Raw genomic sequence first — 22,504 nt, 5'->3', positions numbered from 1 at the left:
AGCGGATCCCCTTGGGCTCGCAGCCCCGCCCTCCCTGCCCCCGGAAGTGACGCGCGGCGGCGTCTGGGAGGGGCCCTAGCGCAACCGGGGGGTTCAAGAGTGGCGGCGGCCGCGGAGCGCCTAGCAGGCCCGGCCGAAGCGAGGAACGCCCCGAGCGCGCGCCCGGCGGGTAGCGGCCTGACGATCCGCGCTGCCGACACTGCCGCCACGTGCGGGGGCGGGAGGGCGGGACGCGAGGAGTCGCGGCGGCTTTGCGGCGGCGGGAGATGCGGGAGATTGCGGACACCCGGCGGGCTCGGCTCGGCGGCCGCCGCCGCCTTCTCCGGCTCCGCCGCGGGGGTCGCAGCGGCTGCCGCGCCATCCTCAAGTTCCCAGCGTGAGGAGTTGGCCGCGGAGGGGAGCTTTGCATTCGAGACCGTGAGCGAAAGGGAGCCTCGCGCGTGGCTTGGTGAGCGGCTCGCCCGCTCCCCATCAGGGTCCAGCTGCGGCCCCTCGGACTGGGGGCGGGCGCGTGGGCCTAGGGGCTCGCAGCACAACAGGAAGTGCGGGCGCGGGGCGGGGCTGCGGCGCGCTCCCCTGGGGACCCGCCCCCGGCCTCTGGTGCCGGCGGCCCCTGCTCCGCAGCGCGCAGGTGGACTCCGGACCGAGGCGCTCCACTCCTCACTCCCTAGTTGGGTTCCGCGAGGTCCTTTAGGCAAAAGGTGGCAGCGGGTTTTGTTGCATGGGTGGGGAGGAGGGGAGCAATTCTGACTTTCAGTAGTGACAGGAAGTTGGAAAATGAAAGTACAGTAATTGAGTGGTTACAAAGACCCGTGAGGTTGTGCCTCTTCCTCGGACTTTGATCTTCTCTGGGGCGCACGGTCCCAGAGGTGTTTCTTCCTTTCCCCTCGCTCGCTATTCATCCGGTGTCAAGTTTCATTTCTTTTTCTACCTCTCTCCAGCACCCACCTCCCGCCTTTACTTTCTGCTTACTGTACAGCTGCAGCAAGGCTGGGCGCTTCTTCATTCCTAGTAAGATAAATTGGAAACATCTTTTGGGGCATTGGTAGAAATAAGAGGTATTCTTGACTGAAGTGATCAAGAGATATACAGTTGGCTTTTCCCCAAACTATTAATGTTTGAAGTTTAGGACATTTAAATAAAGATTCCCAAATCTGTCCCTTTGGTTGCTGGATCAGATCCTCCCTCCCCGTCCCACTCCGCGTGGAAAACTTGGTGCTTCGGTATTTAGGACTGACATTTTCGTTAAAATGTAGTATGATTCAATTTTTTCCCCCTAAGGAATTCTCTCTTTGATTTTAATTTAAGTATTAAAACTTTTGTTAATGGAGTCTGTTACATCCTGAGGGAAATATTGTCTTCTAAGGGTTTTTTTTTTGGTTGGTTTTTTTTTTTTTTTTTTTTGTAATTTAACAGTATACATTTGGAACTGGGAATGTAGCTCTGAGAGCTTGTGCAAGACCCTGGGTTTCATTCCCAGCGCGCAGACACACACACACACACACACACACACACACACACTCAACACCAAGGAAGAAATATACATTTAATATTCTTTATTCTCCTTGTATAAGATCCTGTGCAGTAGATTTGCTACATCCGGTTACTTTTTGACAAGGATTATTTTGATTCAAAACTAATTTTAATACATTTAAGATTTTTCGTTTTTTAGGCAGCCATTGAAGAATTTGGAAACTTATTTTTTGGGTCTTAGCTACTGTCACTGAATAATAGTTGGGTTATGGGTGGCCACAGCAACAGGACTATGTGTATTATAAACATGTTGAGGGTGGTAGCATTTCACTTCATAGAATCTTCTTTAATAAGCCATTCCAACATGGATACCTCTTTCTTTCTCATTCTTTTCTTCTTCCTTCCTTAATGTTGGGGCTGGAACACAGGGCCTGAAGCATGCTAGGCAGAGGTACCATACCCACTGAGCTACACCTGCAGCTGCCTCTTTTAAATTAGCACAGGGATTGGTCTTTCTTTGAAGTGTTGATAGCATCAGTTGTTTTCAGTGTTTAATCCTTCAAAAATCAGACTCCTACCCTGATGAATGTGGTATGCCAGTTATCCCAGCTCCTGAGGAGGCTGAGGCAGGAGGATCCCAAATTTGAAACCAACCTGGATAACTTAGTGAAATCCTGTCTCAAAAAATAAAAAGGTCTGGGGGTGTAACTCAATAGTAGAGCACTGGTCTGTCATACTCAAGACCCTGGATATAATCACCAGTACCAGAAGGAAAAAAAAATCAGATTCCTTAAATTGGAGCAGGAAAATACAAGATTTTTTTAAATTTTTTAAAAATTTATAATTATACGAAAGTCAGGATTTTTTGGTGGGGGAGGATACCAAGGATTGAACTTTGGGGCACTGGACCACTGAGCCACATCCCCAGCCCTATTTTGTATTTTATTTAGAGATAGGGTCTTGCCAAATTGCTTAGTGCTTCGCTTTTTTCTGAGGCAGGCTTTGAGCTCATTTCTCCTGTCTCAGCCTTCCAAGCTGTGTGCACCACCGCACTGGGAAAGTTGGAAAAAAAAAAAAAAATTTTTTTTTTTTTTTTTTTTTTTTTTGGTACTGGGGAGTGAATCCAGCCTTCTGAGCACATCCCCAGCCCTTTTTCATATTTTATTTAGAGACAGGGTCTCACTGAATTACTTAAGACCTCACTAAATTGCTGAGGCTGGCTTTGAACTCATGATCCTCCTGCCTCAGCCTCCTGAGGTGCTGGGATTACAGGCATGCACTACCATACCCATGTTGAAAAATTGGGATTTTGTGAAAAGGAAAATCAAGTATTTTCTCTCCTCGGCTGTTTGTAACAAGAGAAAAAGGATTTATATTTTTAACTCTTAACCTTTGTAATTTTTAATTATTTTTTTCCTCCTTTAGTTTTCCTTTATGACTGGAAATCATTGAAGTTCATAATTAATACCACACTTTTAAAAACTAAAGTGAAAAGAGTTTTATCTATATCCTCAGGAGTTTGCCAGTTTTTAAGTTGAAAGAATAACCTGATATTAAAATTAAATTAGGGACTTTGAATTGGGGAGCTGGGCACAGTAGCACATGCCTGTAATCTCTGTGACTTGGAAACCTAAGGCAGGAGCATCGCAAGTTCCAGACCAGCTTCAGCAACTAAGGGAGGCCCTAAGCAACTTAGCCAAACTCTGACTCAGAAAAGGGCTGGGGATGTGGCTCAGGGTAGAGCTCCAGGACCAAAAAAAATTCTTTTTAATTAAAAAAAAATTGAATTAGTGGCTGAGGGTGTAGCTCAGGAATAGAATGCTTATTTAATATATGTGAGGCCCTGGGTTTGATTCCCAGCACCACACACACAAAAAGCATTCTTTTAAAAGTATCCATTGCAGTTGTCCATTTTATAAGTCTTTTAGTTTTTCTCAAAAGAAAATTCATTTCCACTTTTCCCATCCAAAACCATGATGCTCTTTTTCTTTTCCTCCTAATATAGCCTTCTAGCCTAGACATCTAATAATGTGCTACAGAGGCATCAGCATTTCCTGTAGCAGGTAGGTTCTATACTAAAGTATCCAATAGCTTGTCACACTTGACTCCATGGATACTGAACCACTAGTAACCAAAGGGAAAGTGGACACAAACCTTCACCACCTTTGGGCACCTATCTTTGGGAACCTTCTCTTTGCTCAGGACAGTAATTGTATGCTCATTGTGAATATTTTAGTGATTGTTTCTGTTTTTCTAGCTGTGTAGCTTAGTTACTATAAGCATGTAGGGCTCAAATGTGATCTACATGATAGGTGTTAAGACTCCATGATTTGGGTTTTAGAATTTTTCCCAAAATAAGTGGAATTATAAGCAGCACTTTTATAGTAAAATAGAACTTCCTGTTCTCTGTCTTCCTTTCTTCTATTATTGTCTCTTTCGTGCATACATTTCTGCGTTTACCCTAAGCATTCTTGACACAAAGGTGATGTCTGGAAATGTGGAAATTGATTTCTTTGTCTAAACTCATATGTACAAGGGAATAGTTTTTACAGGCTTACGCTAACAAATAATTGTTTAATAAAACTGTATAGTAAAAAAAAAAAGTAATTTATCATGAACAAGCATCATGAGAAGAAAATGGCTATTTGGTAAACTCAGAAAAGTGACAAAGAACTTCCCTGTGCCCCACCATACTTGATGAACATGATAACCACTGTTTTAACTCAGGTCAAGACTGGGGAGCTGATTTCTAGAGGGCACAGTTATTTAACATTAAGGAAGCTCTTCATTTGAGGATTATTATCTCTTAGTACCTAAATACAATACTTCTTCACAGTGAACTAGCGATATGAATGTTTTGACCATCTAGAGAAGAGGGTTCCCTAATGAATAGATGAGGATGTTGCTGTGACGAAGGGAAGTTGGACCCAAGGTATCAGCTTCTTGACTGTGGCATCTCCCCTTTCTATTCTTTATTATTTTCCTATCTTTATTTGCAGATGACAGTGTCTCTGTATGACCAGTTTCAAAGTGGTAAACATGAGGATTACTGGAGAACATTTCAAGTGCCTCAGAAAAGTTTTAAAAAACCAAATATTTTTCACTACAGTTTCTTACTCTACCTCTTTTTGGCAGTGGAAGTAGTTGACCCTTAAGGATCTCATCTCCGTGAGCTATATGTTGTTAGAATTAGTCTCCTTAGGCCTAACTCTTGTAACATTTGTTTTGTTAGGTTTGTTTGTTTTAAACATCTTTATTGAGAAGTAGTTTATACCCAAGAATTCACCTACCTCTAGTGTATAGTTCAGTGGTTTTTAGTATATTCACAGAACTGTGCAATTACCACCACAATCTAAGTTTAGAATATGTTTAGCAGCCCCAAAAGAAACCCTCTACTCATTAGCTGTCATTCCTCATTCCTCTCCCTACTCTTCCTCTACCCCCAGCAACTGGTGATCTACTTTCTTTGGCTATAGATTGGCCTGTTCTGGACTTCTGATGTCAATGGAACCATGGACCGTGTCGTCTTTTGTGGCTGACTTGTTTCCTTTGCATAGTAGTGTCTTCAAGGTTCATGCATGTTGTGACAGTAATTCATTTTTTTTTTATGTTTGAATGATATTCCATTACCACATTTTATTTATCTGTTCATCAATTAATGGATGTTTGAGTTGTTTCCACTTTTTAGTTATTATGAATAATTCTGCTCTGAACATTCTGGCAAAAGTTTTTGTATGGACATACATTTTCATTTTTCCTGGGTATGTAGGAGTGGTTTATGTAGTTAACTTGTCTGAAGTGGCCATGAGATTTCCACTAGGAATGTCTGAGGGTTTCAATTTCTCCCTACTTGTTATTGTCCATCTTTTTGATTATAGCCATCTTTGTAGGTATGACGTGGTTTCTTATGTGGTTTGGATTTTCATTTCCCTTATAACTAATAATGTTGAACATATTTTATGTTCTTATTGGCTATTTGCATGTCTTCTTTGGAGAAACATGTTTTTTTATAGTTGTTACTTTTTTGGTTTTGTTTTGTGATACTACGAATTGAACCTTGGGTTGTTGTGTCACTGAGCTATGTTGCTAACCCTTTGCGAAGGCTGATGATGAACTTGGAATCCTCCTGCCCAGCCTTACTAGTTGATGGGATTACAGACATGCAAATCCTTTGCTTCATCATAATTTTGTCCTTTTTAAGTTACTTTAGATACAAGTTGTTTTCGAGATATGATTTGAAAATATTTTCTCCCATTTTCAGAATTGTCTTCTCATCTGATGGTATTGTTTGCAGCACAACATTTAAAAAAAAAATTTATGTAGATGGACAGAAAGCCTTTATTTTATTTGTTTATTTTTAATGTGATGCTGAGGATCAAACCAAGTTCCCCATGCTTGCTAGGCAAGTGCTCTGCCGCTGAGCTACAGCCCCAGCCCCAGTTTTAAATTTTGATGTAGTCCAGTTTACCTATTTTTGTAATATTTTAATGGAATTGATTTAATTTATTTTCAATCCTATTCTGCCCCACTGAGTTCTCATTCCTACAGAAAGGAAGGTTTCTTTATTTTATGTGTGAAAATGTTCAGTTACAGGTTTCTTAGGATGAGTTTATATATGTCTGGCCAGAGTTTTTGCCCTAAAGAATTCTTTCTCATGGACCACATATTTTTAAATTCTATGAGGAAGATGTCTTTGTGAGTGTATTTCCATTTTGCCCTGTTGCCCAAGCCAGCGATTATCAACCAGGATAATTTTGACCTCTCCTAGCAGAATATTGACTGTTTCTAGAGACTTTTTTTTTTTTTTTTTAAATTTTGTTTTAGATGAACACAGTACCTTTATTTTGTTTATTTTTGTATGTGGTGCTGAGAATTGAACCCAGTGCCTCACATGTGCTAGGCAAGAGCTCTACCACTAAGCTTCAACTCCAGCCCTGGAGATACTTTTAATGGTCTCAGTGGGACAGGGGATGCTATTGGCATTTAGTGGATAGAGACAAGAGATGCAGCTAAAATCTAGCACATGAGACAATACCCCCAAACAAAGAATGATCTGGCCCCAAATATCGGTAATGCTAAAATTGAGAAACTGGCCTCGAAACTGGCCTCAAAACAGATATCGGGGGATTTTTTTCTTTCAGTTTGTCTTGTTAATTAAATAAAGGTTGCTAATCAAATAAAAGGATAATCTATGCAGATGGAATCTCTATAGATAGATAGAACTGTAACAGAACTTGTAAATTAGGGAACATTTTATTGAATTCTCAGTGCTGCCAATTATATGTAAATTGCATTTATGATAATGGATACTATTTGGAGGAGAAGTATCAGTTGGAGCAAAAGAATCTAGCTCTTACTTTTCACCTTACTTTCACCTGTACCTCAGCTCCCGGCCTGCTCTGGACATACAACTTAGTAAATAATCAAACTAGATAGAGGTTGAGATAGATGGTGGTCCTCTGAGAGACCATGATAGTGAAACTGTAGGGAAAACTTTTTTTTTTTTTTTTTTATGGTGCTGGGGATTTGATCCCAGGGCCTTGTGCATATGAGGCAAGCACTCTACCAACTGAGCTATATCCCTAGCCCCAAATTCTTAATAACATATACTCTTATGGCTGGCAATCTTCAGTCTGCTCCCAAAATTTACAGAACTAGCTTTATTCTCCTTACAAGTTGCTTCTGAAGCTGTATGGCATACTTTGGACTCTGGATTCAGATCATCTGGGCTTAAATCTCAACTTTGCCATTTGCTTTGTGACCTTGGACAGACTGGACAAGGTATTTAACCCTCTATTGATTCATTTTTCCATGTGTAAAATGAGAGTGCAGCCATATCTATCTAATAGGAATATTGTGGGTATGAAATGAGCTAGTACACTTAGAGCACTTAAAACAGGCCTGACATACATTGTTAATTCTATCACAAATCTGTATTCTTTCAGCCCACTGCTATGGACAGTGCCATCACCCTGTGGCAGTTCCTTCTTCAGCTCCTGCAGGAGCCTCAGAATGAGCACATGATCTGCTGGACCTCTAACAATGGGGAGTTCAAGCTTTTGCAGGCAGAAGAGGTTGCTCGTCTCTGGGGAATTCGCAAGAACAAGCCTAACATGAATTATGACAAACTCAGCCGAGCCCTCAGATACTATTATGTAAAGGTAACACACATCCTGATCTTGATGCTATACAGAGAACCTCAAGCCAAGAATTATTTCTTCTCTTGTTGAGGTTATAGGTACTAATGTCTTGTTTTATTTTAATACAATTTATTTTATAGCCTTAGCATTTAGAATTAGGACACAAGATATAAATGTTCTGGGTGTGTTTCTGTAAACTCTCAGTAACCTACTCTTATTACATGTATTTTGTTCCCAACTACATTTGTCATTAAAAGAAAAAGTCCAGATTGGAATACAAAAAAGGAATTCTGAGATTCTTGAGGATAAATATTCTCATGTGTGTCATAACTTACTTTAAAAATTGTCATGTATACTTTTTTTATAGCTTTACTTTTTTTTTTTTCTTGGTATGAGGGCTCCCAGAGGCTCTTTACCACTGAGCTTCATCCCAGTTCTTTTTATTTTCTAAGTTGCTTTGGTCTTACTAAGTTTTAAGGCTGGCCTGGAACCTGCCATCCTCCTGCCTCAGCTGGGATTATAGGTGTGTATCACCATGCCCACCTGCTTTGCTTAATTTTGTTTTCATTTCACTCAGGGAGTATAAGTTAATACCTTAAAGAATAGCTATTAATATAGTTGATTTCCTAGGTAAAATTGTTTGTTTAATTTCTTACTATTTTGAATACGTTCTTGGGCACTGAGGAAAAATAAATGGTCCAGAGACTTAGAATCTAAAAAACTAACTGTAACCCCAGCCCCTTGGGGGGCTAAGGCAGGAATATGTTCCAGGCCAGCCTGGGCAACTTAGAGATGAGCTCTTACTTTCACCTTTAAGTAATTGATCTTTTCAGCTTTCCTGTACACAGATAAGAGGCAAGGATCAACTGGAATTTCTGAAGGAAGTAGGAACCTGCAATGTTCTGAATTCCTTTTTGCTTACTCAGGATGCCTATGGCTTATTCCTTTGGAATTATTTGAGATTGCAATTCAGTTAAGTTCTGACTTTATACAAATACTTGGTTGATAGAGGTAAACAATTGAAATCATTCGGGTTTTGTGTAACATACTAGTTCAGTTGCTGATAAAACATTTGAGTGTTGTTGCCTTAACTTCTCCATCATAGTAGAGGCTGTGTTTGGTATAGCTAGATGAATGTATATGATTTTGAGGCTTCTGAGTAAACTGCCCACTTCTTATCATTAAGCTACCTTACTCATAAGCTGTGGGACATAAGTTTATAGGAAAGTGTAAGAATGCTTATCTTCTTTTTTGTAGTACTGGGGATGGAACTCAGGGCTTTGCACATGCTAACAATGCTTATTTTCTTTACCTACAGAATATCATCAAAAAAGTGAATGGTCAGAAGTTTGTGTACAAGTTTGTCTCTTACCCAGAGATTTTGAAAATGGATCCAATGACAGTGGGTAGGATTGAGGGAGACTATGAAACTTTAAACTCCAGTGAAGTCAGCAACAATTCCAAAGATGTGGAGAATGGAGGGAAAGAGAAACCACCTCAGCCTGGTGCCAAGACCTCTAGTCGCAATGATTACATACACTCTGGCTTGTATTCTTCATTTACTCTCAACTCTTTGAACACCTCCAATAAGAAGCTTTTCAAGTCAATAAAGATGGAGAATCCTGCTGAGAAACTGGCAGAGAAAAAATCTCCTCAGGAGCCAACACCATCTGTCATCAAATTTGTGACAACACCTTCTAAGAAGCCTCCCATTGAACCTGTTGCTGTCACCATTTCAACTGGCTCAAGTATTTCCCCGTCTTCTGATGAAACTATCCAAGCATTGGAGACATTGGTTTCCCCTAAACTGCCTTCCCTGGAATCCCCAACTTCTGCATCCAGCGTAGCTACCATTTTTACCCCTACACCTCCTGTTCCGTCCATTCCCCCTTCTTTGAAGGAGCTTCCTAGGACACTTTCTCCACCGCTGGGCTCCAACCCAGACATCGACACAGACATTGATTCAGTGGCTTCTCAGCCAATGGAACTTCCAGAGAACTTGTCACTGGATCCTAAAAATGAAGATTCAGCTTTGCCAGAAAAGGACAAAACAAATAATTCATCAAGATCCAAGAAACCCAAAGGGTTAGAACTGGCTCCTACCCTTGTGATTACAGGCAGTGACCCAAGCCCACTGGGGATATTAAGCCCATCTCTCCCTACAGCTTCTCTTACACCAGCACTTTTTTCACAGGTAACTCTCTATATTTTTAATGCCATTGTTTGTATTTACTCACTTCTTAAAACAAATCTAGAATTTCCACCTGAAAGTTTGTTTTCCGTTCTTATTCGTCTTAGAAAGGTTATGTGTAACCCTGTGGATAATTTTTCACTTCAATCAGTTTTGCCAAAATAAAAGGTTTAGAGTATTTTTGGTGAAAATATATTGTTGTTTAAGTAAATAAATATATATATGTATATATATATATTTTTTTACTTTCTCCTAAAGAGAGTAAATGTTCATATTTCTCTCTGGTTGGGTCTCGTGAAACTGTTACAGTAGTAAAAATCCTGAGAACCTTGAGAAAAAGGACTGATGTGATGTTGAATAACAAGTTTGTTTAGTTACAGTAGGTATTTATTAACTTGCTCATCTCATAGAACATTTTAATAGATAACTTCCAGACCATCTCATTATTAGAAGGAAAATGATGATTCATTTACCCACTATTCTTCTGCATCTGGATTCAGGTTTGTTTTTCTATTTGGGAAAGACCCTGTGTAAATTTGTTAAAAATTAGTTACTTTGACCTTATCTTTCTTAGGTTAGAAAAATGATCTCTTGAGATTTTCATCATAATAAAATTTTTAGATTTAGGGATATTTGGAGTAGAGAATAATATCATATTTGGGTTCAGTTAGTATATTAATTTAATTATAGTTTGGCTACTTGTATACTATGGCAAGGATAAAGCATAATCCTGGTACATCCTTTAGTGTATATTTTTGTGTATTGCAGACACCCATCTTGTTGACTCCAAGCCCCTTGCTCTCCAGTATCCACTTTTGGAGTACTCTCAGCCCTGTGGCTCCCCTGAGTCCAGCCAGACTGCAAGGTGCTAACACGCTTTTCCAGGTAAAAGGCTATCTCTTGTGATGTTAAATGAAGAGGTATGCAAAAAGGCACTGACTCACTGTTCAGTTTAGTCATTATATAATTTCTATTTGATAAATATTCTTTGTTTTATTTTTTAATTTCTACATTGATTTTCTAGCTAGCGAGCAGCTTATATTAATATTCATAGCAGTTTCCTTTTCATTATTTACTATTAAAATTCATTTGATTTAGACCAAAAATTATTTGATACTGAGATTTTGGACTCATCCATTTTTTTTTTTTTTTTGTCATTTAAAATACTAGAACTCTTCTATCAAAAATGTATTTACACACACACACACACACACACACACACAGAGAGCTGGGTATAGTAGTACATGCCTATAGTCCCAGCTGCTCAGGAAGCTGAAAGAGGAGGAGGATTGCTAGAACCTAGGAGTTTGAGACTAGCCTGGGCAATATAATGAGACCCTCTTTCATTAAAAACAAATCTATATATCTGTAAATAGATATGTCTATACATAGATGCGGGTCTGAACTTACAGTGGGTTTATACCCTGATGACCCCATTTTTGTAAGTCAAAAATACGATCAGCTGAAAATACTTTTAGTCCAGGCACTGTGGTGCATGCCTGTAATCCTAGCTGCTCAGGAAGCAGAAGGATCCAAGTTTAAGGACAGCCTGAGCAACTTAGTGAGACCCTGTCTCAAAATAAAAAGGAATGGGGATGAAGCTCAGTGGCAGAGTGCTTGCTCTGAGGGTTGGTGCAACGCCCTGGGTTCAGGGGATTTAACAAAAAAGAAAAAGAAAATGCATTTGATACACCTCACCATCTGAACATTATCACCCAGCAGCACAGCAGTGGCACACCGTGGATCATCAGTTGCTTCCCTGTGATCCGGTGGTTGACTGGGAGGTGTGGTCCTCTGTTGCTACTCAGCATGGCAAAGGGGTGTATACTGCATGTTACTGGCCTGGGAGAAGATTAAAATTCAAATTATGGTTTCTACTGGATGCATATGGCTCTTGCACTGTCTTAAACCATAATATGTCAGGGACTGCCTTTGTAGATACGTATACATGTATACAGATATGTACACAGCCTCATATTGGTGTGACAGGAATACATTCTTAGAAAGATGACATTAGGTGATTGTGTACCATACAAACTTCAGTGGTGTAGCCTGCTACACACCTGAGGGGGAGAGAGATACCAAGCCTAGGAGAAAATGATGCAATCCAGAGACAAGGTAAGCAGGAGGTGTGTGAGGCTGCTGCAGGGAGAACATGGCATCTGTTTTACAGTGAATTTTGTAAGTGGAAAGCGCACAGTCTATAATAGTGATGAAACGTCTAGTGTGGTGTAGTAGAGACATAAACCAGCAGTAGTCATTGATTATCAAACATTAGGAACTGTACATAACTGTATGTGCTATACTTTTTTTGAAATTTTTTTTAGTTGTCGATGGACCTTTAAATAATTAATTAATTAATTAATTAATTTGTAGTAATGCTGAGGATCGAACCCAGTGCCTCACACATGCTAGGCAAGCGCTCTATCACTGAGCCCCAGCCCATGTGCTCTACCTTATGTGACTGACAGTGCAGTAGGTTTGTTTACATGTTGCACTGCAGCATTAGGACAGCTCTAGCATCATTAGGGGATAGGAATTTTTTAGCGCCATTTTAATCTTAGGGAACCACTATTGTGTCATATGGTCCCTCGTTGACCAGATAGTCATCATGTGGCACATGATTGTATATAGGAGAGCTCTATGTACAGGTTCTCTCTTTTTAAAATTTGACTTTGTATTGTGTGTGTGTGTTTAGGTTCCCTCTTGTTTTGGGGGGGTATCAGGGACTGAACTCAGGGGCATCCAACCACAGAGCCCTATCCCCAGCCCTATTTTGTATTTTATTTAGAGATAGGGTGTCACTGAGTTGCTTTTTTGCTAAGGCTGGCTTTGAACTCAAGATCCTCCTGTCTCAGCCTCCTGAGCTGCTGGATTACAGGTGTGCACCACTGCACCCAGCTAGGTTCCCTCTTTTAAATAAGAATTTTGTATTTTTAAATAGAGGAAAGCCTTGAGAATAGTCTATCAAATATTCTCATTTCTTCCTCACTCAGAATTGATATATATCAGAAAATGAATATAATCTCTTCACCAATATGTTAGGGAAAAGTCTTGCTATTTTTAATGGTTTTAACCATATTTGGCCCAAACATTTAGACTTTATAAATTGTAAACTTTCTCATGGTCAATTTATTTACTTTTTCAGAGGTGACTATTCCTTGGATATTTCCTTATATTTTATAGTTATAATTTTTCTTTTGTTCTTATGAAAGTGAATGGGTAAGGAAAAGAAGACAAAATTTAGGGATTTGGCATGTAGCATTATGGTAGAACGCATGCTTAGCATGTGCAGGGCCATGGGTTCCATCCTCTGTGCCTAAAAAAAAAAAAAAAAAAAGAAAAGAAAAAAAACCCAACTTCTGCTTCTGTTTGTTTATTTACTTATTTATTTAGATTTTTCAATGCTAGGGATAAACCCCAGGATCTCAGAAATGCTAACTTGTATGCCCTCCTTTTTAAAAACAAACAGGCTGTGGTGCATACCTGTAGTCCCAGCAGCTGGGGGGGCTGAGGCAGGAGGATCACTAGTTCAAAGCCAACCTCAGTAACTTAGCATGACCCTGTGTCAAAAAAATAAAAAGCTTTGGGGATATGGCTTAGTGGTTTAGCCCCGCTGGATTCAATCCCCATACTACCCCCACCTTGTTCCCTACCCACACACACACAAAAAAAATTCCTGAATTATTAAATGGGAAAAGTGTTGAGAATCTTCCATATTTTATTTTTAAATTTTTCTTTGCTTCTCCTGAGCACATAATTTGGGCAAAGTGGTAGTGCTTCTGTAGCTTTAGCCTAGAATCTTCCTAAGTGGGTGATCTCAGAATATGTGATGGGAAAGGAATGCTTTTCTAAATGAGCACCCTATCTTTCTGGACTTCTTTTTGAGGGTTCATGTTTTTTTATAACTGAATAACACTCTAAGGTGCATATTGTCATTTAGTTAACTTTCTAAAACTTTCATTTGAGGTTAAATGTAAACCTACGTTATCTTAACATAATGAAATGTAAAGGTTTGTTCTTTATTTCCATTCCGTTGAGGTTGTATGGAGTTAATACTTAAAATGTTAGGACAAACACTTAAGGTTTTATTATGATATCATATACTTATTGATGAAGTTACTGCTTTTATCCTGTGAGCCACTGCAAAGTCTGTTTTCTGTGTTCTGCCTTAGGGAATATAGTAGAAACAAAGTGAAAGTTGGGACTGAGTAGTAAGATGATAAAGTGTTTTTGTTTTCTTTCTCAGTTTCCTTCTGTACTGAACAGTCATGGGCCGTTCACTCTTTCTGGCCTGGATGGACCTTCTACTCCTGGCCCATTTTCCCCAGACCTGCAGAAGACATAACCTACGCACTTGTGAAGTGAGAGAACCAAGGAACAAAGAAATAGACACTTGGCATGATTGCGTTTGAAGTGAGAGATCCATAGTTCTACAATGCTGATAATATACAATTGTGATTTTTGTCATTTCCCACTGAAATACCTTTTTAGGATTCCCTCCCAATAGGACTCAATTTGGATTATAGGTAAAAATGCCTTAATTGGAGTCAAACCTCCCACTCTCTTCTTTTTTTCTTTTATATTTTGAGCTTTGTGTTAAAGTAATTTTGGTGGGGTTTAGCAGCAATGCTTTGCAAGAGTGGTTAAGAATAGAGTTAACTTCTGGCCATTGGGACCCATTGACCAGGGGGAAAAATTAAAGAAATGTTAGTTAAATGAAATTGGCCATATCTTTAGGACTAAGTGTGCTCTGTTGAATGAGTAAATGTGAGTTTTTTAAAGCAGTGGGAGAAAAAGAACCATTCCTCTTCATACACAGTAAGATTGGTGCAGTACTACTGAGGAGATTTTGTTTTGTGCGAACTGCAACATGTATAAGCAACTCCAAAGAAAGGCATCTTATTTCCATTTATTCTGGGTGGGTCTCTTAGCTACATGCATGGTCTTCTCTGGACCTGTCAACAGGGCTTAGAGCTAGTCTATTTCAACATAAGATATTCAACTTAGGGTATAAGATGGTTTTTAGAACATTCAGTGAGACTGTGGGACACCCCCCCCCCCCCATACACACACACATCTAGCACAGTAACGTCTTCTCTCTAAACAGTGATTCCATACCCATAGAATACAGCATGGCACACGATGACTTCTAGGAGGGTGGACTTGGGTTTTGAAAATTGGACGCATCTCTAAATTAAAGGTTTGATTACCTTGAAGCAACACATGGGGCTCTTCCCAGTTAGAAGAGAGCCAAAGAGAAAGAATCTTGCTCCTTCCTATCTGGTTTACCCCATTTCCTGCTGTATATTTAGCATCTTTCCTTTTAAATCAGAGGTTATTAGGGGTTGTGACAGTGTTCGGATGTAATTAGGAAGGTAGACTGCAAAGAGAAGCCTTCTAATCAGTAGTGAGACAAAGATGTGCTTGTTTCTTTCAGTTTCTCTCTCTCTCTTTAGGGAAGAACAGATTTCATTTGGCAATGCTCAGACATAGTGATTGCATTGTTAGACCTTCATCTCTATATTATAAGATTTATAAAATATTACCTTAGGTAAGTCAATGCCAGGTGTGGACAGCTAGCTTGATTCCCAGACTGAGTTATACCAGTATCACAGTGGAATCTTTTGAGAAGTTTGGCTTTAAAGTCCAGGACTAAATTAACATGCTTCCACAACTACTGTGCCCATTAAACAAACTAGTCTCTTAACCTTGTAGTTGAATCATGGGAACTAAGTGGAATGAAGGAGTAAGACTTGAGGGCTCAACATGATACTGTTACAAGCCAGCATCTTCCAGATGCACATTATTTGCTTTAAGTTTTATTTACATACCGTGTAGAAAAGCTTTTGTGTAACATACTGTGCTGTCTCATTAGCAGTGGAAGGAAAGTCCTCGATGAGCTGCCTCTGAAGGTGTGTGTTGGGGACCTGTTACTACTTTGTTGGTTGTTACCAGCTGAACGTTCTGTTCCTGAGATGTGCAATAGTAGTGTTGAAAGGTAGTGGTCAGTAGTGATGGGAACAGACATTGGACTTTCTTCCCATATTGAATTATTTAGCTTTCATACCTGTTTTAAATTAGATCCCTGAGCAGCTCTTTGGAATAGTTTTATTAGGCTAACATTTTGTATAGTAATTAAATATTGATGGTTGGTTTAAATAGATGTTTTAAATTCTGAAAGCACAAAAGTATTTTTTTTTTTAATCTTTGAGTTAAAGGAGAAAAGCCATTGGTTTATTTTCACAGATGATATATTTGATAATTTTCTGTCTCAGCACAAAGGTACCTTAGCACCATTAAAACTCAAGGCATTTCCCTAGGAAGCTGTTTTAACATCAGGTCTCCTTTGCTTAAGTCTGTCGCCAAAGCCTCTGAGAGGCATGAGGCCTTAGGAGGTAGATGGTGCTCTGCTTTCTCTTTGAGATCAACTAAGTTGGGGAAGCGCTTGCGTGCATGAGTGTGTGTGTGTCTGTGTCCATGTCTGTGTGTCCTTTTTCAAGTCAAGTTTCACAACCTTAGCAAGTGTGTGAGGCTCTGAGACAGCCTCCCTCCTGGAAAAGTCTAAGAACAATTCTTAGCATCAAAAACATACCACGTGGGGCGGGGGTTGTGGCTCAGAGGTAGAATGCTTGCCCAGCATGTGTGAGGCACTAGGTTTAATCCTCAACACCACATAAAAATAAATAAACAAAATAAAAATATTGTGTCCATCTACAACTAAAACAAATATCAAAAAACAAAACAAAACAAACATATGACTTGAGTATTCACTGGGGAGACGTGTTTCGTGGCTGCAGCTGGTATCTCAGTAGTCACTTTGTTAGGATAATTGCTGGTGGGCAACGGTAGCCTAAGTCAAAGGAGAGAAGCAGGCTGCCAGGGCCTTGGGATGTCCTCTGTGATCACTTCTGCTCTAGTCATCTGCTGGAAAATGTTTAGCAGCCAGAATCTCTGAGGTGGCCAGGGGAACCCCTGAATTTATGGAATTTATCAATTTTCTTGATGTATATTACTCCACTGGGGCTGATTTTAAGCCACTGCCATGGAATTGAGAAGGGATATTCATAGTTGATGCAGAGTCAGTGCCAACAAACCACTGCATTTATTCCACCCCTGGGTGGATTTTCACGTTTAAAATAATTTTTAATTATATGCTGATTTGTAAAATTACCAAATTAAAATCTCATGTCTTGACTTCAGTAACTTTTTTCCTCTGACACTACCGATTGAACCCAAGGGCCTTCTACCTCTGAGCTGTATCTCCAGCCCTTTTTATTTTTTACTTTGAGACAAGGTCTTGTTAAGTTGCCCAGGCTGCCCTCAAACTTGACGTCCTCCTGCCTCAGCTTCCCGAGTCACTGGGATAACAAGTATGCACCACTGTTTAAATCTTTTTTTTTCCTCTCACAGTTTATCACAGTGCTTTTGTGATGTTGTCTTTCTCATGGCATACTTTGTATGTTTGAACAAAGGGAAAACTTTCTTTTAAAAAAAAAAAGTTTATACATAATTGAAGAATCTAAGAGATTCTCCAAAGGTCAACCATAAGTTCTTATCTTTGAAATCTAGGATATTTCCCCCCCACATTTTGGCAATTAAAATCTAGGTGTAATTTTTTTTTCAAATTTTGGTGTGGAGCCAGGTGTGATAGCACACACTGTAATCCCAGCAGATGGGGAGGCTGAGACAAGAAGATCAAGAGTTCAGAGCCAGTCTCAGCAATTTAGCAAGGTCCTAAGCAACTTGGCGAGATTCTGTCTCTAAACAAAATATGAGAAAGGGGGATGTGGCTCAGTAGTTAGGTGCCCCTGGGTTCAATCCCCGGTATCAAAAAAAAATTTTTTTTTTTTTTTTTTTTTTTGGTGGGGAAAGTAAGCCATGAGGCTACTGAATTCCTTCCTTCCTTCCTTTTTTTAATAATGGGGGAAATTCCTTGAAGATTTATTTGCATGCTATATTAGAGATCAAAAAAGGCATTGACTGGCTGTTAAATCTGAGACTTGGAATTCTGGAGCTGTAACTCCAGGCTATTTATGGTATCACCGCAGTCCTATTCCCACCAACATTGGGCAATGTCTACTCTGGTAGCATTGTTTCATTCTGATTTTAGAATTTGTATTATAATTCCAAAGTTCTAAAAGGTAACTTTATGTTTCTATCGATTTAAGACACTCAGTGGTATTTCAGAAAAGTGTTCTCTACCACTGAACTACATCCTCAGTCCTTTTTAAATTTTAAAACAGGGTCTCACTAAGTTGCTGAGGCTGGCCTTAAATTTATGATCTTCCTGCCTCAACCTCCCAACTGCACATTGGGATTACAGATATGTGCCACCATGCCCCAGCAGTCTCTAATCATTTTTAACACACCCCTCATCAGTAAATTTTTGAAAACAGAAACTTTCCCTATGAAAAACTCTCATGTGTTTCTGTTGTTATATACCACTACACTAAAGTAACATGTATGCTATAAAATATACGTAAAACTAGAGAATTTTAGACTTGCAAATTTTCAGGAGAACTTGTCATAAGCTTTTGAAATTTCACATTAATTTTTTTCACAGTTGCCAAATAACATCGATTACCAAATGTTTTCCAGAGCGTCATGCATATTATTTCTGACAGCTTGTTATCTCTTTCATCTTTGTATCAAGTGTGCTTAAAAACTTCTTTTGTTCTTGTGTTATATTTTACTAACATTCAGATTTCTTTATGCTAAGATATATAACAATTTCCACTTTCTTTCTGTATTAATAAATGTGTGTGTGTGTGTGTGTGTGTGTGTGTGAGAGAGAGAGAGAGAGAGAGAGAGGAGAGAGAGAGCGCCCATGAGGGAGAAAGAGAGATATAGCATCTGAAGGAATTCTTTTCTTGATGGGTCTGTTCTGCTTATTGCTTTATTTACTATATATGTTTTATTTATCCCCAGAAATCTAGAATTGTGCTGAAGTGCCCTTCTAAGGTGTAGAAACAATTGTGGAGATAATGCAGGTTGCTGGGCAAAAACTTGGGGCTCTGAATGAACCACCAAACCCAATCTGAGGATGTGATAGAATATAGTATTTCTAAACTGGAATCAGGCTGTTAATGTCCAGGCCACAGTAGTTTGAATGAAGTGAAGGTCAACCATGATTGTCTTTCTTCAGCAGGTGCTCTGACCAGAGAAGCATTCTGTGGAAAGTATTTTAATTATTTTTTTGGTCTGGGATCAACAAATAAATGTTTTGTTTTTGTTATCAATGCTGGCATTGCCTGAAACAGGTGCCCTGTTTTAACATGAGAACCATCCTCACTGAAGGAAAAAGTTTTAATCTTGGAGTCTAGAATTCTTCACAGAGTGGTGGTGGTGGTGGTACTGTATTAAGCAAGAACAGGAGGTGCTTGATTTCACTTCTCATTCTTGGTAGAACCTGCCACTATCAAAGTTGTGTTTTGACTATAATAAACACAGCAGATCTGAGAGGTGAATTGGTGGTGGTGGTGGTGGTGTAAGTGGCTTACCAGTGCTCCATCTGAAGCTGCCAGGGTCTTCTAGCTGCTTTTCTGAACAGAGAGATACCTGGATAGCCTGCCAAAGAGCAGCCATTTTGAGAATGCTGCCGTTCATACTTAGCCATTGTGAAAGATGGAAACCTGGAGGTTTGTGCGAGAGGGGAAATGTTGACTTTAAACTTCCTACAGAAGCCAGGAAATTCAAGCTGCTGTTGTCATTATTTTATTTTATATTGCAGTGCTGGGGATCACGTAGGCCTTGTACCACAGAACTAGACTCCCAGCCCCACATAATTTTAAATGAAACCTCTTACTAGGACATTCACGAAGGACACAAACATAGTAAGTCTCTTGAATGCTAAATTTTTGTGTGTAATACACATCAGGGAGTTTTATGAGATTTAAAACTTTACTTTGAAATATTTAATTGGGAGACTAGAATATTCTTTCTAAATCATTCTGATTTATTGGCTAAGTACATGTATGTGTATGTATATACTGATGTATGGACTGAGAGAGTGTGTGTATAAATCTGTTTTTCACAGGGATTATATATTATCCTCTAAACTAGGATGGCTCCTAGTTTATTTTATACTAAAACTCAAAAAAAAAAAAAAACAAAAAACAATTTGCTGCACTTTGCAGTTGCTACTTTTTAAAGATTAATGTCTTGCACATTTCAGTTTTTAAATATACAGAATTGTGGGCCTTAAAGACTAATTGCTTGCTAACATTTTAGAAATACCGCACTGAAATATGTTGTACTCGAAACAAGGTCATCTTAAACTCTTCCCTTATGTTCATATATTATTGAGCTAATAAGGATGTCTTGTCTTAAAATTTCTACATTTCTGTTTGCTTTTGTGAAAATTTTTATTTGACTTGGTTGTTAAGTTTCTCAGAAAGGAGATTTATATTAGAAGTACTGTGTCTACCATACAGAGAATTCAACCATGGATTGATATAAAAAGTGGAGGAATTCTAGCTTTGTGCTTAATTTACCCCATTTAAACTGTACACAAACAGCATTAACAGAACTGCAAAGGAGGGCTTCTGAGTTGAATGGTCTCATTCCCATCTCATAAAGGCCCGCTCTGGTTCTCTCTCTTCCAAGGATTATGAGCCATGCTCAGACAGGCCTGGGATCTCCTGGATGGGGTAGGGATGGAGTGGAATGCCCTGTGGCTGGCCCAGAGTTCTAGCCAATAGAACCATTCAGATCTGCCTGGCATTCATGGTGGGAATATACCATATTAAATCACTTCGCACTTTCTTGGGCACCATTATTAGCACTGTTTTTGTTTTTAATAACTGGAAGCACTTAATGATTATTTTGTTTAATTTCAGCTTAGTATATTAGGGGTCATGGGAGTAAGGTTTATTTCTCATTTACTTTGTGGGGGAAACTTAGGAGTGTTTGGGGAAGGGATAAAAGACTACCTAGTGAGCCATTCTTCTAGGTTGTGTAAGGTAGGCTCTTTGGGTTAGGATGTTTTAAAGTAATTTGCAAGCTTTTAATGTACTCTATGATTTTTAAAAGATGTGCAGTTGCTAGATTATACTTAAATATGAAAAAAATCCAACTATAAGTTTTTTGTTTTGTTTTGTTCATGTTCACTCGTTTTCTTGTCTGTCATGTAGAGGACATAGTCCCTTCTAAGACATTTCTTTTTTTGTTTGTATTTTGTGGCAGTATTACCAGTGGCCTTTGTGTGTACATTCATTGCTTGCATTCATTGTTTATATGATAGAGAAACATATTTTATAAACTTCCCTGTTCAGTATTAGTGAAATTAACTAAGATGCATCTATGTAAAGATAAAAAAGAAATTAATACAATTAACTTCTGATCATTGGGGGCCTATTTATTCTGTTTGGCTCCTACTCTTTTCTAGTCATAGTCATGTATTTCTTCACTTTGCCTTCTAACAGTTTCATTTATCTTTGTGGAGTAGGGAAGATTTAAATACGAATTTCAGTTCATTTTGCTACTGGATAGCTTTGTTTAGAGGCAAATAAAATTTTGTTCAAAATTAATTTCTTAGAATTATGCCCTTTATTCACCAGATAATCAGATTGGCTTAAGAAAAGAAGAAGTATGTATAACTTTGCTTTTCTTTTGTGCCTGGGTCTGGTATGTTGCCCAGGCCGGCTTTGAACTCCTAGACTCAAGCAGTCCTGCCTCAGCCCTGTTGAGTAGCTGGAACTACAGGTATTACACCTGACTTAACTTTGCATTTTGAAGAACAAACTAATAATTTTCCATGGGCCCTACTGGATCTTAAAAAGAAAAAGATATCTGAGAGACAACTAAGGATCAATGGGAGTTAACCGTAGGTTAGATTCTTTAAATTTCATACTCTGGGTGGTTTAGAGTTGAAACTGGTTTGTGGACTATAAAATATGGCCAGCATTTAAAAATTAAATGATATTAAATAACAAACTCTATTAGATATAGTACAAGTGCACAACTACCCAGAATGAGTAATTTAAGGTATTACTAATAACTTATGTTAATTAATTTCAGTTTAACTTACATTAGGGAGACGTTCAGAGTATTAAAATCACCTTTTTTTCCTTCTTCCTTAAAAGGCAGTTAAAGTGGTAACTGCTAGTGGTTATGAAAATTCACATTAATTGTTGGTGAAGCCGATAGAAACTGCCTTGTCATCTAGCCAGCAGCAGGGTTTACCTGGTGAACAAAGGCATGTTGTTCAGGGTTGATTAGGGTGATTGTATCTCGAGTCTGGAATTCTGTCTCTGTGCACAAAGAAACTTTATGCAGAGTTTAGGTGGGTAAAGAAAGGGATATGCAAGCACTTTGAGGGCTTTATAATATGCTGCTTTTAAGATTAAAAAAAAAAAAAAACAATTAATACTCGGTGCATTTCCACACATTGTAAGGGGTTGCTCTGAGTAACCAACCAGGTGGTCATTTTTTCTATCACCTCCCATGTTTTATGCAAAAATTTTGTTAAATTGTATAATGGTGGTATGTATCTTTTAAGAAAGATGATACATTTTTAAACTATTTTGTGTAAGAACTGACAGAGGAATTTGCTTTGTATAATGCAAGCTGGCTTTAAGAAAGCACTGTAGCAAATTTACTACAAGTCCAAAATTATACAGATATATTAGTAGATATGTGTGCAACTAGATATGGACAACAGTTGTATTTTTTTAAATAAATATTTTTAACAAAATAA

The 22,504-nt window shown here is 38.9% G+C and overlaps 1 protein-coding gene across 3 annotated transcripts; it reads left to right on the top strand.

Moving 5' to 3' along the window:
- Positions 1-237: 237 nt before the first annotated feature.
- On the top strand, positions 238-22,504 carry Elk4 (ETS transcription factor ELK4). 3 transcript variants are annotated; one of them, XM_046452190.2, is made up of 5 exons: positions 238-448; positions 7,419-7,634; positions 8,932-9,807; positions 10,573-10,689; positions 14,054-22,504. In XM_046452190.2, the coding sequence occupies exons 2-5, from the start codon at positions 7,428-7,430 to the stop codon at positions 14,150-14,152; spliced, it is 1,299 nt and encodes a 432-aa protein (XP_046308146.1). In that variant the 5' UTR covers positions 238-448; positions 7,419-7,427; the 3' UTR covers positions 14,153-22,504. The 3 variants fall into 3 exon arrangements, with proteins under 3 accessions (XP_046308146.1, XP_058437894.1, XP_046308148.1); XM_058581911.1 differs by lacking the exon at positions 238-448 and adding an exon at positions 683-701; XM_046452192.2 differs by lacking the exon at positions 238-448 and adding an exon at positions 6,284-7,254.

Source organism: Marmota monax, unplaced genomic scaffold, assembly GCF_021218885.2.
Source record: "Marmota monax isolate L192 unplaced genomic scaffold, Marmota_monax_Labrador192_F-V1.1 WCK01_AAM20220418_F8-fsc00105, whole genome shotgun sequence".
NCBI lineage: Eukaryota > Metazoa > Chordata > Mammalia > Rodentia > Sciuridae > Marmota > Marmota monax.
Note: the sequence above shows the minus strand (reverse complement) of the source record. Positions and strands in the feature narration are given on the sequence as shown.